The sequence below is a fragment of the Carassius gibelio genome, chromosome B9 (assembly GCF_023724105.1).
Source record: "Carassius gibelio isolate Cgi1373 ecotype wild population from Czech Republic chromosome B9, carGib1.2-hapl.c, whole genome shotgun sequence".
Classification (NCBI taxonomy): Eukaryota; Metazoa; Chordata; class Actinopteri; order Cypriniformes; family Cyprinidae; genus Carassius; species Carassius gibelio.
The window spans coordinates 24,658,465-24,682,293 of NC_068404.1; the positions used below are offsets into that span (position 1 = coordinate 24,658,465).

General features: G+C 36.3%; 1 protein-coding gene across 3 annotated transcripts; it reads left to right on the forward strand.

Moving 5' to 3' along the window:
• The first annotated feature begins 1,791 nt into the window (after positions 1-1,791).
• LOC127965204 (protein phosphatase 1 regulatory subunit 1C) lies at positions 1,792-23,771 on the forward strand. 3 transcript variants are annotated; one of them, XM_052565871.1, is made up of 7 exons: positions 1,792-1,944; positions 2,074-2,251; positions 4,597-4,657; positions 14,842-14,876; positions 15,206-15,272; positions 19,079-19,282; positions 20,179-20,672. In XM_052565871.1, the coding sequence occupies exons 2-7, from the start codon at positions 2,171-2,173 to the stop codon at positions 20,244-20,246; spliced, it is 516 nt and encodes a 171-aa protein (XP_052421831.1). In that variant the 5' UTR covers positions 1,792-1,944; positions 2,074-2,170; the 3' UTR covers positions 20,247-20,672. The 3 variants fall into 3 exon arrangements, with proteins under 3 accessions (XP_052421831.1, XP_052421833.1, XP_052421832.1); XM_052565873.1 differs by lacking the exons at positions 19,079-19,282; positions 20,179-20,672 and adding exons at positions 21,343-21,498; positions 22,251-23,771 and having other exon boundaries at positions 1,796-1,944; XM_052565872.1 differs by lacking the exon at positions 1,792-1,944 and having other exon boundaries at positions 2,069-2,251.
• Positions 23,772-23,829: the final 58 nt, after the last annotated feature.

The following is a 23,829-nucleotide window of genomic DNA, read 5'->3' on the forward strand; positions in this document are numbered from 1 at the left end:
GTGAGGACAGGGTGTAAACATGAGTGAGGTCAGGTGGTTTTTTCCAGAGGTTAATAGGGTGAACCTCTGGGTTCGTTTCTTCGCTCTTGCTAACCCCAGGTTACATCTGCTGACTCCTGACCATAATATACTATTTGTTTAACAAGCGTGGAAAAAAAACAGAAAACCGTTTCGGAACAATTTGTTTAGCTATGGCTCTAGTGTTTTACGGCAAATTAGAGTGGCAGTTAAAAAAAAAGGAATAAATTATGTAAATTATGTACACACACATTTAAACTTGATGTTATCTCCATTTCAAATTTGTCCAGTTCCTTGGAAAAGAAGCGATGGCATTTTTGTGATTAATGAAAGTAAACTGTGGCATAATAGTTCAAAGTGTGACCATGTATTGATCCTAAGCTTAACCCAGGACAGACGCCACCCTGCTTGCTCGGGTCACTGGACATCTGCCAGTGAGGTAACTGTTATTGATCCACCTGCCTGCTTTGAAATAGGTCATTAGTCTGCAGTCTGTCTAAAACACAACCTGAAGGGGGAAATGGAGATATTAAACCAATAGTCAAAATAAAGGATAGAAAAAATTAGTTAAATTGCTGTGATCCAGAATGCAGCTAAAACTATTTTGCTAATTATTTCATTAATAAAATGTAAAAGTTGCTTTTAACAATAAATATCAATTTATTATTTTAATAAGAACCTTTTTATTATCAAAAGGTTAGTTCTAATCTTATTTTTTTCATTTTACAAAGGCAACATTTCATTTTCATTTTCATTTTTTTTTTTTTTGGGGGGGGGGGGGTCCTTTTAATATTTATGTTTAATATCAGCTTTATTTCAAGGTTATGGAAAACCTAGTAGAAATATCTACTAGAAACGTAGGAGACTAGTAGAAACCTAGTAGTGTTTTACATTTATGAATTGTATGTCTGGATTTACAACATAAACAACATTTTATAAGGGAGGGTGTGTATGTTCAAAACTTGTGGTTGGTTCCCAAGGCTATGTTTTGTTGTTACTTATAGCCCAAGTCAACATAAATAAGTAAATAGAAATTATCTCCCCCAGGTATCTATGATATTAATTTGGATTAATTAATTCATTCTTTCTTTTTTTAATTATTATTATTTCCTGTTTTATCATCTGCCATGTAAAAATTGTAAATCTAGAAACATAATAACATACATCTACCTCAATATACCATATCATTTTAGCTGTCATTCATGCCTGTATAGACCAGATGGTACAGAACAACAAGTGCACTCAAGTTTAATATACCTTTTTATGTATAGTTTATGTTTTGTTCAAATACCAAAACCTATAGCACTGGTGATGTTTGCCTTAGAAAGTGTTATTAATATAAAATATATCAGCTAGATATAGCTTTGTTTAATTAATTTTAATCCACTGTATCAAAAGTACTGGAATCTTAATTGAACATTTTACATATTACTACAAAAAAAAAAAAAAAAAATCCTTGAATCTTAAATCCTTGATTCATACTACATCCGCTCTGGCTAAAAATAAAACATCTGTTTTAGCAGGACAGTGAATCATTCCCACCTCCCAAGAATCCCTGAATAATTAAAAATCCATAAATGAAGTGCCAGTGTGATAGAGCTTGTTATACATTATAAAGAACATTCTCTTGTCTCCCAGTTTACCCGTGCCCATGCAGAGAAATCCGGCCATGTGATGCGAAAACTGCCGACAGCATCCTGAATCAGGATCATAAATAATGTAGGAGCATCAGCAGGTCCCGGTGGGGGCTTATATTGCATTGCTCTGAGTCTTGCTAATGATAGTGAGAGGAAAAGAGAGAGAGAGAGAGACAGCAGAGCAGAGAGAGATCTGAGTGTGTCCCGGAGCAGTCGGAAAACTCACACTGAGAAGACCTGCAGCCATCTCTGCTTCTCTGAGGTTTATGGGACACAGGATCACAGCAAAGTGAGTGGGACAACACGAATGTGGGAAGGACAAACTGACTATTTGTTCTGCTGTTTGTCTGTGTGGCTCATTCTCTCTCTCTCACCCACACTCTCTCTTTCTCTTTCTCTCTCTCTCTGTGGAGTAAAGGAAGGCGGGCCATACAGGAGGGAAAGGAAATCACAGGGGCTGATAAATAGGGTCCAGTTTGTCTCCATCTCTCTCTCTCCGTCAGCTCTCGTTCAGCATGGAGCCCAACAGCCCTAAGAAAATTCAGTTTGCTGTTCCACTCTTCCAGAGCCAGTTGGATCCCCAGGCAGCCGAGCATGTAAGTAGAGAGAAGCTCTTTTATTGCATGTGTCTAATAGAGAGTGGCCTGCATTGTTCTTTGGCTCCTTTGAGGCTGTCTTGAAGCATCAGATCTGTTCAGATTGCTGCCAAAATCAGTTTTATGATATGATGTCATACATAGTGAGACTGTAGTGCACACCATTTTAATGGCTTGATCAAATAGTGTTTTGAATGCTCTTTAGTGCAAGGAGGGAGTTTTTGTTGACTATTTTCATTCAAAGAGTGTGAATTGGTGGTAAAAAAAAAAAAATTGTTTTGTTCTTTGTAAAATTGTTGTTTGTGCAGCAGAATAGATTCTTATTGTGTTCCTGCTGTTGATGGATCCATATCCAGCGGTGAGGCTTCATGCCCGTCAGTTAAAGTGTTTGATGTTGATGCTGTCGCTGTTGCTGACAATGTCATAACAGGAAAGCGCTGGGCTGATTTTATGACGATGCTGACTTGTCCAATCAGTGGCAGTCTCTCTTGTGCTCAGTAAAGGCAGTGTTCGACTTTGTTTCTTGGAGCAATTTTCTTTTCTTTTTTTCTTTTTTTTTTAAAGAACCTAGTCTGTTGCAGGTTCAGGGATCTGTGTATTATTAATGTGTACTGACCCTGATTTAATAATATCTGCATATTGAAAGATACTTTAAGACCCAATCCAAGTCTTTTTTTTTTTTTGTTAGGATGAAGTTTTTACTCAGCTTTTGCCATTTTAATTGAATGTTACCTTGGTGTCACCATTCGCATTATATAATGCAGCAACATTACATTTAGCTGATGCTTTTATCCAAAGCGACTTACAATTGCTAAATGTGTCAGAGGTCGCACGCCTCTGGAGCAACTACGGGTTAAGTGTCTTGCTCAGGGACACATTGGTGTCTCACAGTGGATTCAAACCCGGGTCTCTCACATCAACGGCATGTGTCTTATCCACTGCACCAACACAACATTAAGGTCATGAGAAACTTGTGGTTGTGCAACTAGTGAGGTGGCTGGGCTTGATAACAGATGTACACGATCAACAAACATTGCATGTTGTGAGAACCCAGTACTGGCTTGATAGGTCAGGTGATGGCTCAAGAAGTTTATCTCTTATTTAAAACATACTCTGATGTTCAGGTATATTTCAAACCGCATGGACGTGGACGACATTGTTGTGTGTGAGCTCTTGCTGTTTCACATGTGTTGAGACAGCATGTTGTGAGGATAAACATGATCAAAAACCCAGCAGCCTTCTTCAGGGAATTGATTGTATTGCCCCTAGTGAATCACACAACAAATGCTGGTGTCTGGGCACATGGGGTAAATCAGTCAGCATGAACATTTTACGCCCATGTCCCATCTGTTATTGTCACTTAGCACTTACAAAAGTTCCTAAAAGTACCATGGCAATACTACAAGTGCAAGCTAAATTCTGATTTATATATATATATATATATATATATATATATATATATATATATATATATATATATATATATATATATATATATATATATATATATATATATTGTTTTGAGAAAATTGCCTTTAAAGTTGTCCAAATGTAGTTCTTACCAATGCAAATCACTAATCAAAAATAAAGGTTTAATATATTTACAGTAGGACATTTACAAAATATCTTCATGGAACATAATATTTACTTAATACCCTAATGATTTTTGGCATGAAAGAAAAAGAAAAATTTTGACCAATGCAATGTATTGTTGGCTGTTGCTACAAATATTCCCTAGCTATTTAAGTATTAGTATTATTCCATTATTTTCATTTAGATTATTATATTACTGTTGCTGCTTTGCTTAAAAAAAAATTAACAAACAAAAAAATCTTTAACTAGCTTGAAGGGTTACTCCACCACAAAATGAAATTTTAGTCATTAATCACTTACACCCATGTTGTTCCAAACCCGTAAAGCTTTGTTCATCTACGGAACACAATTTAAGATATTTTGGATGAAAATTGGTAGTCTTGTGACTGTCCCATTGACTGCCAAGTAAATTACACTGTCAAGGTCCAGAAAAGTAGGAAAGACATTGTCAGAATAGTCCATCTCTTTAAGTATCCCTTTAAGCTTGACTGCTGGTCTCCAGGCTGGTCTATTAACTGGTTTTAGGGCATTTTCCTATTGGTAGGGCTGTGGGATCTGCTTAAACCAGTGAGCCAGCTTAGGCTTGTGGTTTTTCCAGCTGGACATTGTATTAAATTAAACTGGTAAGCCACTCGGGGATGTGAATCAGTGATTTTAAAACAGTTAAATGGGTTTTACTACATCCACTTTACTTTTGTTAATGGCAGTATAATTAGTATAATATATATATATATATTTTTTGTTTTCTTCAGATTCGCAAACGCAGACCTACTCCAGCCACATTGGTCATCTACAATGAACCCAGTGCATCAGGTAAGAGCCTTAAACCATTAAACAAGTTGTGTGCTTCTTTGTAGTCAATGAAAGGGCTGGTTCAACCTACATGGGCCATTGGGTCAAAGCAAACAAGGCGCTATTGAACTACAGCCCTTCTGTGCATCTAAATTAAGATACAAATCTACACTGAATGGTCTTTCTTTCATTAAGCTGTAAGTTTAGAGTAAAGTTCTCAGTATTCCCTCATTGTGCGGATCTCTAACTCTATAGGTTTGCTTCAGTTAACTTGATCAGCATCCCTAATGAATTAGTACTAGAACTCATTACTGTTCTTTTCAAAAACATACAATAGTTGGCCTATTTGTGCATCATTTAGAGGTGTTTTTCAAGGTTCGGTGCTGTAGTATTTCAGCTGTGGAGTATTTCTTTTGAATTTCCGCTATTGTTTACATAAAGCCGTGGGTTTCTGTATTGTTATGAAAATAGGCCCTCTCCAATTCTCATGTACAATCATTATATGATATTGCGGGAGGAAATGTGCTCTTCTGGTTTAAAGGACAGCTTGATAGGTCTGACGAGGTCATTTCATGTCGGAGCGTCTGTAATCTAGCCTTGGCTCGGAACAGCCCAACACGCTGTGAATGTGGCAACGGTCAACAGGCCACTATCAGCACAAACAACCCACCTATTGCGTCAGCATCTGCAGCCGGACAGGCTGTGTGGACCGGTGCACTGTAGCTCTCTCATCTTTTTCAAGTGTTGTCTCTTCTGGGTGAACTCTCATTTTAACCTCAATGTAGAATGATACAGCTTATCTATGAGTGGAATTCAGGGTTATTTGGGGAATGGATGGGATGTATTTTGCTGAGCTTCAATTATACCTACTATCTCCAAATGACCCTTTAGAAGGTTAATACAGAAGCCTGTTCCTGCCTCAGAGCAAATAAAAAGGGAAATATATCCCAGATTGTGACTTTAAATAACACAAAATGACTTTATAGCTCTCAGTGTGACTTTAAATCTCCTAGGATGACTTCTTATCCCACAACCATGTCTTCATTTGTCACAATACAACTATATTTCTCATAATTGTCTTTATATTTCTCACAATAGGACTATATATCTCACAATTTTGACTATATATCTCACAATTGTAACTTTATATCTGACATTATTACTATATATCTCACAAATGTGACTATATCTCAGAATATTATTGCATAATAATTTACTTTATATCTCATAATATTACTATTTATCTAACAAATGTGACTATATATCTCACAATGTGACTATATCTCACCATGCGACTATATATCTTAAAATGTTAACTTTATATCTGACATTATTACTATATATCTCACAAATGTGACTATATCTCAAAATATGATTACATAATAATTTACTTTATATCTCATAATATTACTATTTATCCAACAATATATCTCAAAATGTGACTATATCTCACAAGTGTAACTTTATACCTCACAATATTATTATATATCTCACAAATGTGACTTTAAATCTTACAATGTGGATTTCTATCGCTCAGTGTAAATCTATCTTTCACAAATAATGTGGCTTTGAAAACCACAAATTTTTTCCTCATACTAAATTGTGGCTTTATATATCACAATTGAAAATCTCACAGTGTGACATATTATCTCACTTCATTTCTTATTTTAAACTCACAATTATGTTTTTTTTTTCTTTTTTACAGTAACTGGCTTTACATACAGTAAAATACTATAACTGTTCCTAAAGACTTTCATGGAACATTCATGTGGTCTTTACCTTAAGACTTTTGTTTTCAAACCTACAGTACATTAAACCTACATTATGCAAGCTGAATCAATGAAGTTTTCCACTTGAGGGAACTGCCAGCACATCAGCGTCATCAGTAAACACGGTAACCTCAACCCTAATCCCACTCAACAGCCCACACCAGAAACCAGTTTTTGGCACTGTAAATGTAGAGAAACCATTCCACAGTCTAAACAAATGCTGCCTTCAAGTCATGTCAGAACGATCACGTTCACGATTTGAGCACACGTGAATGACATCACAATGTTTTTGCTTGGAAATTAAACAGTGAAGGTGGAAGCTAATTGGTATCTTTCATAATTACATTTTAATTTTCAACATAATTGACTTTGCGCTTTGTATTTTGATGAAGAATAACAACAAAGCTTGCCAGACAGCACTCTTATGAGGCGCCAGGCTTGTGGGACAAAAATTCCCATAATTCTCTGTGGCAGCATGAAAATGGTAAAATACACAGATAAAGCATAACTTCCACACCTAATGCACATCCTTTGATCTACAGTGTTGCATTAGTGCTAAAAACATTCCCTGTGTTTGCCAAGTGAAAAGAGAGAAATATGAAATTGCTCAATGCGTCCAATTTTAAGTCAAGCCAAGTCAAGTTGAGCTTTATTGTCATTCAGCTACATGTGTGGACATACAGTGGAACGAAATGTCGTGCCTCACAGTACCACAGTGCTACATAAATACAGACATACAACAATGAAGTAAAACAGTATAAACCTATACACAGCTAACCTACTGACAGATTTTGAATATGAATATACTATATATATATATATATATAAATGTTTACCTATGCATAGACTGAAAAGGAAAAATATATGGACTATACGAATGCTTCACATAATACTGTACGCGTGCATCATAAGTCAAGCAGCTGGCTGGGGAACAGTGCAAGGTGATTTGTAGTGCATGAGCATGTAAACAGTCTTTTGTGGGATCATGTACATATAGCAGTGTGTGTGAAAAGTGTCTAGTGCGTATAGAGGAGAATTGCACAAAATAGAGGTAGGGGGTTTGTATGGGGTTTCAGAGGAGGGTGGGGTGATTTGAGGTCAGGGCTCTCATAGCCTGGGGGAAAAAGCTGTTGAGCAGTCTGGCGGGGCAGGCTCTGATGCTCTGGTAACATCTCCCTGATGGTAGGAGCTGGAAGAGATTGTATCCTTCATGATACTGCTGGCTTTGCTAGAGCATCGTGTGAAGAACATGTCCATGATGGAGGGCACCAATGACTTTTTTTCAGTTGTGTTCACTATCTTCTGGAGGGTCTTACTGTCAGCAGCATTGCAGTTCCTGTACCAGACAGGGATGCAGCTGGTCAGCACACTCTCTATGGTTCCTCTGTAGAATGTGTGGAGTGAGACTTGCTCTTTTCAGCCAGCAGAGAAAGTGTAGCCGCTGTTGTGCCTTCTTGGAGAATGACATGGTGTTGGTGGTCCTCTGTGATTTGCACCCTCAGGGTTATGAAGTGCTGCTGCCTCTCTCCAAAGTCAAGCTATCGAAGGTCAGTGGGGGGTGGTCAGAGGAGTTTCTCCTGAAGTCCATCACAACCTCCTTTGTCTTCTCCACATTGAGGGACACCATTCAGCCAGCTTTGCCATTTCCTCTCTGTAGTGCATTACATCGCTGTTGCTGATGAGACCTACCACCTACTTTGTGGTCAGACATCAATGCTTTCTGAGAATTAGGACAAAACAGGCTAGAGAACTGAAAAAATAAAGTTTACTCTATGTATTCATGTGGTGCTCCTTATTTGGGAGTCACACTTGTGGTCTTTGTGGTCAAAAGTGACCAGACACCTGAAATTTACCTCAACCCTCCCAGTAAGATCAATGTAATGTATTTTTGTTTAATAATATTTATTTTGTATTTTATATAGCTCCATATAAAAGACCTACGTAAATATTCTCTAGTTGATTTTAGACATAAATACTTATTTTTATGAAGTTGTAGATTTGGATATATATTTAGACATTTTCAAAGACAGCTTTTTGTAAAGGTTTAGATTTTTTATTTTTTGGTTTGAAACAGTAGTGTAGCCAGAAAAGAGACTCTGGGTGTGCATATGAAAATCTGGGTGTGCCACATTTATTGTCAGAATACTGTGCAAAATTATGGGATAGTATTTTTGTCACACTGCTTCCATCCAACCATAGCTACTCCTAGTGTTAATTTGCAGATCGTGTCAAAATGTAGTTAATTGTTAAATGTATAATTTTCTTCCAAGTACGATCATTTTGAACTTTAGCTATTTCATTTTGTTTATTTCCATTACAATTTATTCACTTTAAATAAATTATAATATATAATAATATGATTAAAATGAATTGTAGTTGCTCAATATAGATCTTTTTTTTCATGTTTTTGTAATGTCTGGGAAGCCAGAATGCGCATGCATCAACAGAAACATTTATTAGCTGAACCCTGTTTTTTTTTTTACGTGCCATTTATAGCAAGCCATATTACAGATGATATTACAGATGCTTTGTCAGATTTAAGTTGAAGCGCGTGCCGAACCGTGTGTGGTGAACCGAACGGTTTGGTTTTTTTATTTCAGCGAACCGTACCATCCCTATTACCTCAATAATCAATCAATTACAGGCCTAAAACAATCATGCCCGAGCAGACGGATATTAGTACATCTAATCACACCGGCACCCGCGTCTAAATCAGTTGTATGGTCTGGTTTTCAGTCTAAAACAGTTGTGTCAAGTATAAATGTCTCGTCTGTTTCGGGAGGTGCGCGCGCTTCTAAAAGAAGAAGAAGAAGGAGGTGCGCGCGCAGTCAGCGGAGGCTCGCACCTCCCAACTCGCACCGGAGGCTCGCACCTTTTTTTCTCAGATTTTGAAAAATCTGCTCGATCGACTTAAAATGCTTCAAGATCGACTTGTCGACCGCGATCGAAGGGTTGGTGACTCCAGATATAGCGACCAACTTTTTTTGAGCAAGCTTTGATTATGCGTGACACAGTCTCAATTTGTGGGAGGCACGCATTGGGCTCAAACGCTGTGAGCGCACGCGCTAGCGGGACGGGTGGTCACCCTACCTGGCACACCCGTCTAGAGTGTGTCCACCTTTGTGTGTGGGTCCATGTACATGCTGAATCGACAGGTAAAAAAAAGCCTCAAGTCCAAATATTCATTTATCACCAGTTAACTGTTTGACAAACTCTTCCTGCTCCGAAGTGCCGATCTGAATCAGCCGAGTCGCGAACAGGCTCCGAAGTGCCGATCTGAATCAACCGAGTCGCGAACCGGCTCCGAAGTGCCGATCTGAATCAACCGAGTCGCGAACAGGCTCCGCTGTGCCGATCTGAATCAACCAACCCACAGTGGCAGCTGACACACCTAAAAATAGATGCAGAATTATTTTTTATAGTCTCAATAAAAGTGTTTACTAAACTTGGGATATTGTTGTTTACTTAGAATATTTTTTTTTTCGCGACTCGGTTGATTCAGATCGGCACTTCGGAGCCTGTTCGCGACTCGGTTGATTCAGATCGGCACTTCGGAGCCTGTTCGCGACTCGGTTGATTCAGATCGGCACAGCGGAGCCTGTTCGCGACTCGGTTGATTCAGATCGGCACTTCGGAGCCTGTTCGTGACTCGGTTGATTCAGATCGGGACTTCGGAGCCTGTTCGCGACTCGGTTGATTCAGATCGGGACTTCGGAGCCTGTTCGCGACTCGGTTGATTCAGATCGGGACTTCGGAGCCTGTTCGCGACTCGGCTGATTCAGATCGGCACTTCGGAGCCTGTTCGCGACTCGGTTGATTCAGATCGGGACTTCGGAGCCTGTTCGCGGCTCGGTTAATTCAGATCGGGACTTCGGAGCCTGTTCGCGACTCGGTTGATTCAGATCGGCACTTCGGAGCCTGTTCGCGACTCGGCTGATTCAGATCGGCACTTCGGAGCCTGTTCGCGGCTCGGTTAATTCAGATCGGGACTTCGTAGCATGTTGGAGATTTTTTTAAATTCAGATCTGGACATCGAAGCAGGAAGTGTTTGTCAAACAGTTAATTGGTGATAAATGAATATTTTTTTTACCTGTCGATTCAGCATGTACATGGACCCACACACAAAGGTGGACACACTCTAGACGGGTGTGCCAGGTAGGGTGACCACCCGTCCCGCTAGCGCGTGCGCGCACAGCGTTTGAGCCCAATGCGTGCCTCCCACAAATTGAGACTGTGTCACGCATAATCAAAGCTTGCTCAAAAAAAGTTGGTCGCTATATCTGGAGTCACCAACCCTTCGATCGCGGTCGACAAGTCGATCTTGGAAGCATTTTAAGTCGATCGCGAAGATTTTTCAAAATCTGAGAAAAAAAGGTGTGAGCCTCCGGTGCGAGTTGGGAGGTGCGAGCCTCCGCTGACTGCGCGCGCACCTCCCGAAACAGACGAGACATTTATACTTGACACAACTGTTTTAGACTGAAAACCAGACCATACAACTGATTTAGACGCGGGTGCCGGTGTGATGAGATGTACTAATATCCGTCTGCTCGGGCATGATTGTTTTAGGCCTGTAATTGATTGATTATTGAGGTAATAGGGATGGTACGGTTCGCTGAAATAAAAAAAACCAAACCGTTCGGTTCACCACACACGGTTCGGCACGCGCTTCAACTTAAATCTGACAAAGCATCTGTAATATCATCTGTAATATGGCTTGCTATAAATGGCACGTAAAAAAAAAACAGGGTTCAGCTAATAAATGTTTCTGTTGATGCATGCGCATTCTGGCTTCCCAGACATTACAAAAACATGAAAAAAAAAGATCTATATTGAGCAACTACAATTCATTTTAATCCTATATTTATATATTATAATTTATTTAAAATGAATAAATTGTAATGGAAATAAACAAAATGAAATAGCTAAAGTTCAAAATTATCGTATTTGGAAGAAAATTATTACATTTAACAATTAACTACATTTTGACACGATCTGCAAATTAACACTAGAAGTAGCTATATTTGGACAGAAGCAGTGTGACAAAAATACTATCCCATAATTTTGCACAGTAATCTGACAATAAATGTGGCACACCCAGATTTTCATATGCACACCCAGAGTCTCTTTTCTGGCTACACTACTGCAACAATAGCCCAAGTTTAGTAAACATTTTTTATTGAGACTATAAAAAATAATTCTTCATCTATTTTTAGGTGTCAGCTGCCACTACGCCACTGGTTTGAAATGCTGATTTGAAGCATCAGTTTTTGAATTATTATTACTTATGCTAAAATGGTTGTGACAGAAAAAAAAAGAAAAGAAAAAACACTTAATTATAATTATAATTGTTTAACTCACCAGGTATTATATAAACACACACACTCACACACACACAACAAACCACAAATGCCAAACCATATTATCAAATATTTTATTAAACATTAAACATTTTTATATTAAAATGTTTAACATAGTACTGTTTTAAATATTATATAGTATTATACATCTATTATTTTTCATATGTACAAATAATTGATTGGAGGTGATGTTAGCGGTTGTGAGTGATATTTAATGTCATTATTTTGCTAATCAAAGTGTTTTATATGTATTAGGAACATTCCAGTGATAATATGTATTTTACATATAATCTAATGACAGGTAAAGATTTATGTTTCTGTCTTGAGTCTCAAGAATCAGAGAGTGTCTTCATAAATGGTTCAGTGAATAAACAGCAATGATCCACCTCATCCGAGTGTTCAAGCTCACAGATATCATATGTAGGGTTGGGTACCGAAACCCACAGCCAGTATCATGTATTGGACTTGGCAGATATGGCTGGTTTTCTTGATAAAGCTTAACCAAACCTCCTCGCTGGAGCCAGCACTGCCATCTGCTAGTTCTGCTTGAGAAGAGGGCCTTGTTATGAGCTCACGAGCTTCCCTCGACTAAGAGCATTTATTGTCTCCTGTCGGGTGCCAGGTCTTACTCAACAGAGATGACATGCTCTCCAGCAAAGCCATTCAAACTCGACAAATGACCGGGAAGCGCTGTTAATTTCAGAGCTGTTTGTTTTTCCTGATTGATGCAGGCGATCGCTGGGAGGTTGTTGTGGCGTTGTGGTTGTGCTGCCTATTTTCCCCTGCTGATTTTGGATGTAGATCGCAGGGGCGTGTTGAGGAGGTGGGACGCACAGAGCTGCATTCACAAAACAAGCACCTCTTTGTTTGGCTGGCATTTCTTCCTCTGATCCAAAACACTTGGAATCGGTCCCTTATAAAGAAAGTTTTTGAAGCTTTATGAACTTGCGTCACACGATTGCTGCTCGTCATAAACTGGGCACCATGTACCCATGAACAGAAGATGAAGTTGAAGAGCGGCTTGGCTCGTTATTGTGGTTAGAGTGGTAATTTGGTGCAGTGTTCATAAAGCAGAACCTGTGGCTTTGGCAGAAACGCTTTGTGCGATACGTCTTTGTAATGAGGTCCTTGTGTGTGGAGCCACTGGGCCCATAAAAGCAGAAATTCACTGTGTGCCTCTGGTTCTACTTAACGTCAGGCTATTAGGTGAGGAAATAAAGATGCTCAGTGGATTTAAGAGAAATCAGGGGCTTTTAAAGTCTTCTTTCCACCCTAAACAAGTGTAACGACAGTCCAGTAGTGGTGCACACAGTCCTCAGACTACATAATAGTTTAATGGTATGAAAAACTATTAATTGTATATAATAGTTCATAGAATACATTCAAAACAATTCAGTATATGTCACCCTGGACCACAAAGTCACACTGGTATATTTATGGCAATAGCCAATTGTATGCATCAAAATGATCGATTTGCTTTTATGCCCAAAATCTTTAGGACATTAATTTAAGATCATGTTCCATTAAGATATTTTGTAATTTCCTACCGTAAATATATAAAAACTTAAGTTTGATTAGTAATATGCATTGCTTATGACTTAATTTAGACAACTTTAAAGGTGATTTTCTCAATATTTTTATTTTTTTGCACCCTCAGATTCCAGATTTTCAAATAGTTGTATCTTGACCTAGTATTCTCTTATATCATAACAAACCAAACATCAGTGGAAACTTATTTAGTAAGATACATCTCAAAAAAATGTTTAATGTTCCAGGAACACATATATTTAAATATATACAGTGGCCCTCCAAAATATGAATTTCATTTTCGAACTAAACAGCATTTACAAACAACTTATTTTGTCATGAAGAATGTCATTCACAGAGGACACTTGAAATACAACTAACAAATAATTTAAATGCAGTAACATCTGAAGATATTTTGGTGGCAAATATGTACTACTGTTCAAAAGTTTTAGGTCAGAATGTTTTTTTTTTTTCATCAAATGAATACTTTCATTAAACAAGTATGCAATAAATAGATCAAGAGTGATTTATACTGTTACAAAATAGTTACATTTCAAATAACTGCTGTTGTTTTCAACTTTCTATTAAACAAATAATCTTGTTTAATATTTAATATTGATAATAAAAATTGTTTCTTGAGTGCCAAATCAAAAAATTAGAAAGAATTGGAAGGAAGGAGTAATGACACTGTATAAATTAGAGCAATACATTACATTTTAAAACATATTCAAATAAAAATAATAAAAATAAAACAAAAACTGATCTTTCAATTTTAGTAAAATATCACAAAATTGCTGTTTTACTGTATTTTTGATCAAATAAATTTAGCGACTGATTTAAAAAACATGAAACAAAATTAATTAAATAAAACATTTTTAGAAGATATAGAAGATAAATTGGTCTTTCAAGTCCTAAAATGAACAAATAGCCCTACATTTCATACCATCTAAAATAATGTATAAGCCTCTCTTAGTGCAGTCACAGAAATAAATGGGTCAGCCTCCTAAAAGCAGTTCTGCATTATGAAAAAGAAACTTGGGAGTGTAAAATCTAATTTTGTTAGTTGCCTAATGCATTCCATTCTTGGATCAAGATATAATTGGTCTAAATATGGCTCTGCTCTTAGTGTCCTTTAACAGAATTTGTGGAGATAGAAACTCAGGAGAAATGAAGCACACAGATGGTTCTGTGACCCAGTCTTACAGATTAGATGTGACTCGAATGTTAAAAAACTTGTGGTCCCTGAACAAAAAAACAGCCAATTAGTTACACTGCAGCTAAGAAAAATGTTTAAAGTTTTGCTTTGAAAACATGTTGTCTGAACATTAAAAATGTCCATAAAAATTTAATTAAATTAAAATTAAGTTTATGCATTTAGCAGACGCTTTTATCCAAAGCGACTTACAGTGCATTCAGGCTATCAATTTTTACATGTCATGTGTTCCCGAGGAATCAAACCCCCAAACCCTCAAATCTATTACAGTTAATGGCAAAATGATAGATAGATAAATTGGGATTCGAAGTAAGTCCCCCTGTTCTTTTTCCCCTTCAGGAGATGACAAGCAGACTACAAGCAATCAAACAGAGGTGAGTACTGTATCTATATCAATCACAGAGATGAGAGATTAACCCTAGCACTTCAAACGAGCATTAGATATGATCTCCTTCACTCTGGTCTCCTCCATCACTGTATCAGACATCACACGGTGTTCTGTTCAGACGTCTCCGTGGCCGTGGCAGTATATAAGCAAAGCCTCCAGCTGCTTCTCTGCAGAGCTCTCTATGATGCTCAGTGCAGGGTTTGCTATGAGATGTGTGGAGCTCTGATGCAGTTGTCATTGATTACCTGCTGGAGCAAAGCTCCTGAAATAGAGTCGGTGTGAAATCAGATCCTCTCTCTCCACTGTCCACGGCAGGCCCAGAGTGACCAGCTCTCTCCAGCCCAGAGGAAACAGAGCGTCTACACGCCACCGACCATGAGAGGTATGAGACCTGCACTCAAACATATACACCATCTGCATATTATGTGACGTTTCAGGCTCTTACCTAACCATACCATCTGAGTCATTCCTCTTCTGCAGTACCATTCGAGTTGAAAAAAAAAACTAAAATGCTTTTGTCATAATTTAGTATTTCTATAAAAGGACCACATTTTCAGAATAAAAAAGGCCAAACTCAGAAAGTTGAATTACACTTAATTATTCATACAATGACAAGAAATTTACTGGATGATGGAAATTAAGAGCTAAAGATAGAGCTTACATTTGATATTTTTCTATACCTTTATATTTTGATTTTATCACTGTTTTTATACTGTAACTGTACGGTATCAGTCTAAATGGATTGATTTAGAGGCAAACAACCCAATTAATATTTAGATTTATACAGTTAATATGAGTAAATATATTTATAAGATATTATTATTGCCATATAATTTATATTTATAATATGCTCAATCGGTACATAAGTCTACTGCTTATTCAATATACATGTATATTATTTTTAATTTTTATACTGCTTTTTATTCTTATTCTTAATCTTACTTATTTGCACACTTGGCAAATAAATATTGTTGGATTCTGATTAGTGATGCACGGAACATAACAGATCCATTAATAATTGATATACCATTATACTGTATTTTTTGTTAATATTCATAATTATTATTATTATTTAATTTTAGTAAAATTTTAGTAGTTTTGTTTTGTGATTTGCCATCTTTATTATCTTTTTTATATACATATAAAAGTATACAGTTTTTATTAGGTTTTAGAGTATTTAGTTTTCGTTATTTTAGCTTAAACTAAACAAAAATGAGAAATGTTTTGACTTGTTTTGAAATAAAATGAGTTATATTAGCTTTATATATTTATGTATGTATGTACTCTGGTACTTATTAACTGATGATAGATTCACTTATTGATGTTTGTGCTGCTGTTTTCCCTCAAAAAGTGATGTCACTTTCTGGAGTATTATGTAATTAAGGAGCTGATTTTTGTTACTTTTACTCTGTTACTTGATTATACAAAGGACTAACAGGTTGCAAAGTGATACTGGACAGTACACAGAAAAGAAATCTATAAATTGATTTTCAGTAAAAAAAATAAATAAAATATGATCAGAAAACTTTTTTTTTTTAAATGAAACATTTGAAATAGTTCTAAATATATATAAATATATATATATATTAAGGTAATGAAAAGTTACTGCATAGTAGGAATGATATGTCTATGCCATCTGTGAGTGTACAGTGTGATGCACAGTACACTGACTTAATCAGCCATGCCATCTTCTCCATTCACATTACATCTTTCACCAATGGAGGCGGTGTTTTACATCCAGTGACCCACACATGCAGCCCACTCAACAGACTACTCACACTGCGTGTGCTTATGAATCAGTCGCTGATATTAATACAATTCCTCCACTCTTAACCACGAACAGGTCCAAAGTCTGAGTACACTAGTGAAGATGCGTCTGTTTTTCCCAGCATGATTTGAGAATCATCCAAAGAGCATCTTGAGCTCCAACAAAAGAAAGAACATCTATTAATCACATGATCATTGTCATAGATTTTATTAAAAGCCTAGAAATCCAGCAACGTTTAAAAAATGTTTTTTTTTTTAAATTAGAATACCAAACATTTGAACACTTTAAACCCAATGTAAAAAATAAAATACACTGCCTGTGTTCATTCATTGTTCTTCATTAAAAATAAATGAATAATAATAATAATAATAATCTGAAAGATTTGACCATTATAAGCAGTGACTTAATTCAAAGTAAAGTCTTTTGCACAGATCATGGCAATAGATCTAGTGAACAGCTTTTCAGATTTTATTTAAATTTCTGATTCTTTAGTTTTCCCATCATTTAGCACTTCATTTAATATTCACTTCTTCCTGATTTTCAGCTGCAGTTTATTTTTGATTTATTTGTGTTTATGCCATTTATACAATGTTGAGCCTTGTAATGATTCTGTCACTCCTAAAAAAAATTTTAGGAGTGCTTGTCCAGATCAAAGATGAAAATTTTTTTATCTTGAGATTAGAGTTTGTTTATTTTAATAATTGCTTATTTTTTGCCAATTACAAGGGCAGTAAACTGGATTTAAACTCGTTTTAAGCTTTTTCGTTTTAATTTAAGCTCGTCTGCATTTAAGTGCCACAGTGCATCACATGTGGACTGTCTGCCAGGCCACGTTTGTGACAAAGTCGAAGTTTTAAGGCAATGAGATGGGGGAGGGAGGACAGTGGAGTCCACCTCGCTGACACATAGACAAGGCCATTTCCTGGCATGGATGTGCTAAATTCACATTAGCTTGAGTTATTGATTGGAGTGGGGGGAGGAGAGAGAAATGCATCATACTAGATAGATGGGCTCAAATGCAGAGCCTTGCAGAGCAGTTTTGAATCAACACTCAGCATCCTTTCGGTCAGTGCAGGGCAGAAACAGCTAAAGCAATCTGATTTGCAGTGATGCCAAGCTAGCGTGCTGTGCTGGTGTGGGCTAGTCATGGTTCAATGGTGTCAGAACCTCATTTGTTTAGTGGTCTCTTGTCTGTGAAAAGATCGATAAAAGTTTTGAGACGATTGCTTTTGATTGCGACAAAGTGGTGAGCTGAACCCATACACTCAACGAGTGTATAGAAGTTCATTGAGCTCCCACTTTATAGTGCCCTTGATTGTGGGAGTGTTTTCCTCATTCACTTTCTCTATTGGGATTTCAAAATGCACTTCAATTAAGAGTTCAAAGCCATGACTTAAGCCAACTAGATCTGAGATCAATTATAATATTATATACTTTGATGTGAAGCAGGGGGAAAAAAGTATTAATTTCATTGTTTAAAGACTTAAGAAATAATTCACCTGAAAATTAACAATTGTGAAAAGTACCCTCAGACGATGTAGATGAGTTTGTTTCTTCAACGAATCGGTTTCAAGTTAAACCAGTTTCATGATGGATTTGTTTCTTACAAACACCCTTTTTCACTTTACAAGATGGACTGAAGTGGTGTGGATTACTTGTACATTATTGTGATGTTTTGATCAGCTGTTTGGACTCTGATTCTGACGGCACCCATTCACTGCAGCATTACTGTATTAGTGAGTAGTGAGCAATTAAGAAATTCTCCAAACCTGTTTTGATTAAGAAACAAACTCATCTATATCTGTTGCGCTCTTTCGTCTCTGTGTAGATCACAGTTCTGTTTTGTTACCAGTAGTTTATTATTCAGGATTCCCTGATTTACTTTTTTATTTTATTAACACATTGGTAATTATGGCGTTCTAGATGAGTATGTTAGACATTTACATTTGGAGGTCTGCTGATGAAACCTGCTGAAAGCTCTTAAGATGCTTTCAGACCTGCTTCATGAGAGAGCTATCAGCTTACAATGCATTAGCTCTCTACTTTGAAACGTCACCAAGAAATATAGTGCTGTTGATCAAAACTGATGTCAGCGACACTAGGGCTGGGCTATATCGAGTATTCATGATTTTATTTTTCATATTTACTTTTATTAGAACTGCAATAAATACTTTTAATGACTAAATACTTGTCTTTTTGTCCAAACAGTTTTTTGGTTTGACATACATGCATAAATCTCGCAATTCATTCATTTTCCATTTCATAGCCGCCCCATAGCCACCCGTTGAGTGCACTTTGATTGATGTCATACATTTGGATGGAGTTCAGAGGTCTCTCACTGTTTCCGCACACTGCACGCCTGTGCTGATAGCCTGTGTCCACTGTGTGGCGCTGTGCTGTGTGTCCTGTGTTGAGTGCAGAGCTGCAGCTGGTGGTGGAGCAGCACTTTCAGAAGCAGGAGCAGCAGGAGGCGGGGCTCTCTGACAGCCCAGACACGCCCAGTCCAATCACAGCACAGCATTTTGCCAACGAAGCTCAGTGGGCCAATCAGAACAGCTCAGAGCCCAATGGCAATGCTTCTTGTGTCAGTACTGAGGGGCAGCCAGGCAGCAGTGGGGACGGGGGTAAGTCCAGAACAAAAACTGGGAAGAAGTGATAATATTGTGGCTTTTAACAATACACAGGAAGCTAGGAATGTATATGTAACAATCCGTCATTTGTAAATATATTAAAATCAGGTTAGAATAAATCTGTGCAGAGAATTATGGAGGACCAATGTACTCTAAATTAAATAATGAAATCAGTTAAATAAATAATTAATTTATTTCAATTTATTATATAATTTATTCAATTATATGTAGTATGTAGTATCATACTATTGTTTATTATAATATTTTGAATCAGAATTTTTCATAGTTTAAGTTTTAGCATTTTTTGTTTTTAATTATTTATTATGTAACAAAAATATTTTTATGATTTATAATTTTTATGGTTTTAATTTGAAGTTGACATTTTAATGAACCATAATAACCCTGCTGGAAATACAAAGTTTTAGTAAGCATATTCGTTTATTTTATGCAGTATTTTAGCTCTTTTACTTACAGTTTTATGTAAGTGGATATCATGAAAAGGTTCTTAATCAGGTTTTTAAAACAAATATTACAAATTAAATTGGTTATTGATAAATTTTATCATTGCAAAATAAATGTGCACATATAATAGATTTAATAAATTGTTTACATTTTTAAAAATACAAACTAAATTAATACATGTAATTTCTGTTTAATTACTTATTGATTTGATTAATTTATTTTGAGTGTGTTTATCCTTCATAAACAATATATTTTTTGTACGATTATATAAATAAAAGCTGATTGCTTGGTTGGAAGATCTGCTGCACTTGACTGACAAGGCTTTTTTTTTGTCTCTGTCTCTCCTCCACTTTTTGTTAAATTCTTATTTTTGTTCTATTATTATTTTGAATATTATTACTACCATTGCTTTGTATATTCATATACAGGAGACACAGCAGACACCTCAGGAAGTGAGCAGAAAAACATGAGCAGTCCTTCATCTGTCTCTCGATAGCCGTAATAACGTACCTGGCTCACCGCAGACCCTTCCTAAACATTTACTGTCCCCTCCACTCTTTGGACTCTGAATAAGAAGACATGCTTTCTCTAAATACACACATTGTACTTTCTCACCTCTTTCTGAGTTCCAGTGATGACTTCCTTTGATCAGTTTTACTTGTGTGAAGTGAAATGCTTGTGCTTCACTTTGAACCCTGTACTAAAATGATCCGTCCTGTTTGTTTTTCTATTTGATAAAATGGCATTTGAAATATTTCCAATATGTATATCTGTGAAATGCGGGCAGCATATTTTTGGCACTTTCAGATCAGTTGTAATAATTTATTTATGGGTTTGGATTTACTTGTGAAGTAGAGTTGATGAAATAAACTTTTTTGGAGCTTGAAATAAAAAATAATAATAAATAAGTAAATAATTTTGAGTAAGTGCTGTTTATCTAATGTTACTTTCCTTTTGGTTTTTAATCTCCCACTTCCAAAATGCCCCAGTCTTATAGATAAATAAATGTCATGAGGCTTATAGGTTAAGTATGTAATTTATGTGCAAAGTAGCAGCAGTAAACCTGATACAACAATAATTGAGAAAAAATCACTTCATTTAATATGGCAACTGTAAAAATTAAAGTCCTGCTTTTCAGTTCAGCTTTTCAATAACGGCATGCTTTTTTGTAACTTGACACTATTCAAAATGTGATCCATGTCAGAGTTTATTGCTGATATAAAAATATGTTGCACCAACAACAGTTGTGGGCATCAAGGAATGTTGGTCTTGACCCGTTGAAGTAGATATGAGCAGTAACTTTTTACATTTTTTAATGTCCAAGTGCATGATAAAGATGGCCAGCAAGCTTGTCCAGATGAAAGATGAAACTTAAAAAATATTAATTCATTCTGCAGTTGTGTTTGCTCAGAAATACCATGCTTCACCGGGGCTTATCATAACCTCCTATAATTGTCTATACTCTTCTGCATCAAGATGACTGCAATCAACCTTTAAAAAAAACATTAGTCTAGGCAGCTGGCTCTAGATGGGTAAGTCAGGTCACCCTGGGACAGGTGCATGCTGGGACTCACGCTGTGTTCGTCCTGCAGGTAGAGAGCACAGCGATAGCCAGCAAGAGGAACAAGAGAGTCATCATCCTCCGAAACTCTCTCAGAAACACCTGGACACATTGTCTGAGGAACCTGGAGACCTGTCACCACGACGCAAAGACACACCGTACCAGCACCAGCCACCCTTCGTCCCTGGTAGGACCAGATCAAGAACACATAATACATAATACTGCAGAAACATGACATGTAGGAAAAGCTTTCACCGCGATTTGCATATTCTATTGATCTGATGGTCCATTGAATTTGTTTTGGTGTCTTTTGAATTCAGCAAAAAGATGCTTGACCAAAAGAGAATCCAATGTTACGTTCACAAAACAGCAGAATGCAGTCACTCATGTATTTTACCTGTACAGTATGCTTGTGATTTTTTTTTTCAAATGAAGGAATTCTCTTTTATTCCCCAAGCCTGCATTAATTTGATTGAAAATCTGTATTAATAATAATAATAATAATAATAATAATAATAAAAAACAGTGATATTGTGAAATATTATTACATAAAAAAAAAAAACTAATACTAATTTTCATTGAAAAATGAAAAAAGGCTTTGTCTGTGCTGTTTCCATTTAAAATTAAAGGCAACCACTGGATTTTAATCATGATCCAAACAAGGGTTACCGCTGTAAACAAAGCAGAGCTGCATTACAGTATGAACACTACTTTAATATGCATTGTTTAGACTTTTCTACATATAGTTCCCCACAGAGATACATTTATATAAACTCATACTGCAACTGTATCGCGATTTAATGCGAGAACGAAGGGGATTGACACTGGGTTGTTATATAGGCCTAGTCTTATTAATAAGGATCAGAGATGGTTTAAAACTCACGCCTATTGTGGAAAGGTGAAAGGTTGCCTCTTGCCCAAATCTCGTTCTTTTCACAGGGGTAAAGATGCTGAAAAACCAGACAGACCCTTCTTCACTTTTCCAGGAGGAAGAGGAGAACAGCGAGGATCGGAAAGACAGTCACACAGAGTAACACTGCTTGAATTACATGAGGAAGTGAGGTCATTTATTATACTGTTTGGGAACTGTTTTCCCTTTTTTAGTTTAACATTTTTTGTTTTTCTTATCCGAGTGGAAATAGTTTGCGAGGAAATTACACAGTAGTTTTTATCTACAGTAAATAAATACATTTACGCAGTACTAAGAGGTCCAAATGTTGAGACAGCAAACTTTTAAACTTTAATTGATGAAGCATATATATATATATATATATATATATATATATATATATATATATATATATATATATATATATATATATATTCAAAATAGAGGCTTTTTCAGCAGTGATCTCAACCTTTTTTCTCCCCACGCTATATTCTCTCGTATTGTGATTTATTTCATAATATAAACTTTAATGTAGTTGTATTTCATCATGAGTTGTAATATGAAAACGAAAGAAAACTTTTGCTCCGCAGATGATTTAGCAATACACTGGGAGGATTGCAAAGCCAATGACATCCTGCCATATTATTTTTGATCACCTCATGTGGAAAGAGCCCGTTGCTTTGATATAACTTTCTCTGACAGAAGCAATATTTTTGTAGGAATATGGCTGTTTTGTATGCAGACGTGACTCTGAAGTCCCACACGGCTGTTGTACAGCCCACCGGCTCTATGACATAAGTGTCTGAAGAGTGGGCATTATACATGGAGTTAAAGCTTGATACTGTACATGCTAACATTATTAGAGTATTTTAGATCTTCTGCAACACACACACACACACACACACACTTTTTTCTTCCCCAAAAATAATCAGCCTGCATTAATGTGCTATAATACTGTCAGAAAGAGATGGTTTTATGAAATGACAGGGCAGTTTTATTTTTTGTGTAAATGCTTTTAAAATCTGTAGTAAATTTGTGGACATTTCAACATCTTATTGTTGACGTTAGTAGCATAATTATAAAGAAAGTCTAAACAATTATAGCCAAATCTCACAAAAACTATGAAGAAATGTAGGTACATTTCAACCAAAAAAAATCATTTTTACTTTTTGTTGTTGTTGGTGGTGCATGATTTCATTTTCATTATAATGAAAATCCCCTTTAATATTCATATTAATGCAAGAAAAAGTGAAACTGCACAATACATCTATACATTTCTATGTCATGTTTCTAAGCCTTCTGTTTTGTGTTTGTGCTCAATTAAAATGAAAATGACATCAGTGCAAAAAAATTATATGGTTCTTGAGACAAGACTTTTTTTTATGAAATGCATCATTATAAAACAACTCTTTAGACCCATTTCATCTGAAAGGCATTGAGGAGTTGATTTCAACAGATATATTCTACAGGTGTTTCTGTCATCCCTGACTGATAAATGAAATGCAGTATTCTTTTTTTTTTAAGCTTTTCTGTTTAATAAACTTTAAATAAACTTACTTTCTACAATTAAACAGACCCTGAGCTCGTATGTGCTTTTCATAATGCGTGTGAGTGTGAAGGCAGCAGTGT

Bases quoted from the DNA above. Each gene is read 5' to 3' on its own strand.
- LOC127965204 (XM_052565871.1), top strand. From the start codon at position 2,171: ATGGAGCCCAACAGCCCTAAGAAAATTCAGTTTGCTGTTCCACTCTTC. The intron at 4,658-14,841 runs GTAAGAGCCTTA...TTTCCCCTTCAG, and splicing joins CAATGAACCCAGTGCATCAG to GAGATGACAAGCAGACTACA. The intron at 14,877-15,205 runs GTGAGTACTGTA...TGTCCACGGCAG, and splicing joins CTACAAGCAATCAAACAGAG to GCCCAGAGTGACCAGCTCTC.